Raw genomic sequence first — 4164 nt, forward strand, 5'->3', positions numbered from 1 at the left:
TATTTGCTCCAAAATGTTTCATTATTTTGTTTCAACCAGAGAAGAACACTAAAAAATATTTAATGAACAAAAACTAAGTTAAACCCCAAAGAAGCCTGGAAGTAATGTGACAAAAATACAGGTAGTATTAATCCGGTTGTTGCATATCTTAAACTATTTACACCTATTTGAAAAAGCTTAGCTGTCATGCATTACGTAAACAGTTTGGAGGAGTAGTTTATATGCACACATGTTCCATCATGGGAGTGTAATGTATGTCAGTCTGTTGGTTTCTTGTTTCAGAAATAAATCATGTACTAAAGAAATGTCTCTGATTATTAATGTAAGTACACTGATATACTGGATACATCATAAAACACAGTGCAGCAATCCTCAATTTCAAGTTTCAAGTGGCTTACCAATACTTTCATATGACTTCAACTGAGTCACATGTATTTTACGTTACAATCAACGACCCCAGATGGCCCAAACGTAGAACACAGCCTTGAGCAAAATCAAAATTTGATTTTGATCCTCGTCTTAATAAAGGAGCGCTGTAATGTTATGTACTTTCCTTGAACATGGTGCCATATTACAGCACAAACAAGCAATTAAGCTACTTTCTATTGTTCTGAAAATGTTTTATGTCAAACATTACTTGAAGAAAATTTAACTTTACAATTCCATGCAAAGTCAATTTGGCCTCCATCTTTAGTTCTCTTTCCACTTTGAGGGTGATTTCAGTAGTGATTTCGCTCAGGATATTCAAAGTTTAGAATACTGATCACACAGTTCCTATACATGAGTACCATACATTTAAGCCAACTTCTTCAATTTTGACACAGTGTTAGACAGCCCAGTTGCATAGAGGCTTACGTTAGGATAGGTCACTTTAAGACGTAATCATAGATCCCTAGGTGACCCCATGTTCCTTTTAATGACCTGATATAAAACACATGTTAATGAGAACACAAACACCCAGAGAACAAATGGTTGAAGAATGGAGGTGGGTCTGAGATTAGCGATGAGTTTGTTTGAGCTGATCACAGTTGTTGTGCTGGGTGGGTCTCTCAGCGGTGTAAAAGAAAGAAATCAGCGTATCGATAACCTGACTGGCCCTGATTTCAGTGCTGAGGCGTCATTGGTGAAATGTTCGCTGCAGGGTACGCCTCGTCAACCTGCGTTCTCCGTGGACGGGGACTTTGTTATCGGAGGTGCTTTCTTCATCCACTACCAAGTGCAGACAGTGATCAATAACTACACCACCAAGCCTGAGCTTCCAATATGCAAAGGGAGGTTAGTAAAGAGGAAAGACAAAAGTGTGTTAGATGAAGATGTGCATGAATCGTTTTAAGAATGTGATTTTGCATGTTAAAAACGATGCAAAAATGCTTAGCAGTAGATTTGAGTAAAATGAATTGTTCTAATAATTTAATGTAGTTTCAGTTAACATTTCTCTATGAATTGTGAAATTATTTCTTGTTTTGCAACTTTGTTCCAAACCTTTGACTGTTTTTTTTTCTTTTTTTTTTTTCTAATATTAGGAACTTTTTTTTTTATCCGGCGTTAACATCAGAACTCTCCTCATTTCATTCTGTGCAGCTTCAACGCCCGGGGTCTGCGCTTCTCTCGCACAATGGTCTTTGCTATTGAGGAAATAAACAACAGCACAGAGCTGCTGCCGGGCATTAGACTGGGTTATCAGATATTTGACACTTGCGCCTCTGTGCCTGTTGCCGTGCATGTGGCATTTCAGCTTTCAAACGGCCAGGATCCCGTGTTTTACCAGGGAAACAACTGTTCAAAGTCTGGAGAGGTGATGGCTGCTGTTGGAGACTCTGGATCCACTCCCTCCATCAGCATCTTACGAATTATTGGGTCCTTTAAAATCCCTCTGGTAAGTTGTGTATATTAATTAAAAACTAATTTATGTACATGAAAATGGTGAAGTCATTATTGTTATTTTAAAAATGATATTCCTTTTGTAGGTGAGCCACTTTGCCACCTGTGCCTGCCTTTCAGACAAACAGCAGTTCCCGACTTTTTTCAGAACGATTCCCAGTGACCATTACCAAGCTGCTGGAATGGCCAAACTGGTGAAACACTTTGGCTGGACTTGGATCGGAGCCGTCCATGCAGACTCAGATTATGGAAACAATGGCATGGCTTCTTTCCTTGGCACAGCACTCAAAGAGGGGATCTGTGTGGAGTACATTGAATCTTTCTATCGAACTGACCCAAAGAACAAGATAAAAAAAGTAGCTGACGCCATCCGCAGGTTTTAGAATGTTTTATTTTGCCACTGTGCCTTATGGTTATGTGAACCTTGATTAATTTTTTTTTGTATACTTTTTTCGTTTATTTTTTTTATTTATTTATTTATTTTTTTCAGATCTACAGCCAAAGTAGTTTTGGCATTTGCAGGTGGGGGTGATATGAAAGTCCTCTTAGAGGAGCTGAGCAGAGAACCTACCCCACATCGGCAGTGGATCGGAAGTGAAGGCTGGATAACCGACCCAAACTTGATGAGATTCAGTTTCTGTGCAGGAGCCATCGGAGTTGCCATCCAGCAATCTGTCATCCCAGGTCTGAGGGACTTCCTGCTGGATCTCTCTCCCTCTGAAGTGGCAGCTTCATCAGTGCTGACTGAGTTCTGGGAGGATGCGTTCAACTGCAGCCTGACAGAAAGTATGAAATTCTTGTCTGTGTGTTTTTTAGTTTAATACTTAATTTACAGAAAATATGTTGACTCTGAATGGGAAATGACAACATTTTCTTAAGCCATCAGCTGTTATTATTGTCAATATTTTCTATTTACTCAGTTTCACCCAAGAATTTGTTAGTAACATTAATTTGGACTGTTTCTAGCAGGTCAAATTATTTGATCTTTACAAACGTAACTAATCTTTTAGGGTATTTTTTTTCCAAAGTTCAGTTTCAAATACATCAACAGAACAACAAAGGGCCAAAGACAAAGTAGATAATGCTTCCAATAACTCCTCAGTTATAGGTTAAAAGTAACACATTTTAACTGATGTTTAGTTTATAAAACTACTGATAACAAGCCCTAGAGTAATATGTCTATCTATTTGACCTGCATGAGTTGTGTGTATTTCCATGTTTATTAGACTTTTTTCTTTTCCTTAGCTGCTGATCCACATAAGGGAAGGTGTGACAGAACTGAAGATATTAAAACCCTGAAGAGCCCGTACACTGACACGTCTCAGTTAAGAGTTTCTAACATGGTTTATAAGGCTGTTTATGCAGTAGCACATGCTATTCACAATGCAGCGTGTCAGGAAACTCACGGAACCACTCAGTGTGACAAACACATGCGTCTAGAGCCTGAACAGGTTAGTTTAAGTAAAAAGTAAATCAGTTTTTAACTGGTTTTCTTGTATTGATTTTTTTTCTCTTCCTGTGTCTTTCTGATTTTGCAGGTTTTTATTGAACTAAAGAAAGTAAACTTTTCCCAAAATGGCTACCATGTTTCATTTGATCCCAATGGAGATTCTGTGGCTTTTTATGAGCTGGTAAACTGGCAGAAAAGTGAGAGTGGAGTTATTGAACTGGTAACAGTGGGATATTATGATGGTTCTCTGCCAAGAGGTCAGGAGTTTCGTATCAACAGGAATATTACCTGGGTGGATGGTTACAAACAAGTAATGAATCTATTGTCAAAAATGTATGCAGTGTTCATACACTGAAGATGCTTGTAAAATATGGTTAAATTATTGTTCTTTTTCTTTGACTAAATTACAGGTACCAGTGTCTGTTTGCTCTGAGAGTTGTCCTCCAGGAACTCGTAAAGTGTTGCAGAAAGGCAGGCCCATCTGTTGCTATGTTTGCATACCATGTCCTGAAGGGGAGATTAGCAACATGTCTGGTAAAATCATTACATTTTCTTTATTTACATTTTCAAATAATTTAGTGTTGACACATGTGTCTACACCATTTCTTTAGATTCCCCTGATTGCTTCCCTTGTCCCAGAGAGTTCTGGCCAAATGCAAAAAGAGATGCTTGCATCGCCAAACCTGTGGAGTTTCTTTCCTATAAAGAAGTCCTGTCAATCATCCTGGCTGTAGTTTCCATCAGGGGAGCCTGTCTGGCCATCATTACAGCAGTGATTTTCTTCTTTCACAGGGCAACACCAATTGTCAGAGCAAACAACTCTGAGCTGAGCT

General features: G+C 38.7%; 1 protein-coding gene across 1 annotated transcript in view; it reads left to right on the plus strand.

Moving 5' to 3' along the window:
- Nucleotides 1-1558: 1558 nt before the first annotated feature.
- Nucleotides 1559-4164, plus strand: part of LOC103139693 (vomeronasal type-2 receptor 1-like) — a 15160-nt gene continuing 12554 nt past the window's right edge. Inside the window, exons 1-5 of the mRNA XM_016672585.1 lie at nt 1559-1876; nt 1968-2257; nt 2372-2667; nt 3127-3332; nt 3420-3512. Coding sequence (XP_016528071.1) covers nt 1616-1876; nt 1968-2257; nt 2372-2667; nt 3127-3332; nt 3420-3512 — 1146 coding nt within the window. The 5' untranslated portion in view covers nt 1559-1615. The remainder of the gene's footprint in view (nt 1877-1967; nt 2258-2371; nt 2668-3126; nt 3333-3419; nt 3513-4164) is intronic.

This window comes from Poecilia formosa, unplaced genomic scaffold (genome assembly GCF_000485575.1).
Source record: "Poecilia formosa unplaced genomic scaffold, Poecilia_formosa-5.1.2 Scaffold63, whole genome shotgun sequence".
In the NCBI taxonomy this organism is placed as follows: Eukaryota; Metazoa; Chordata; class Actinopteri; order Cyprinodontiformes; family Poeciliidae; genus Poecilia; species Poecilia formosa.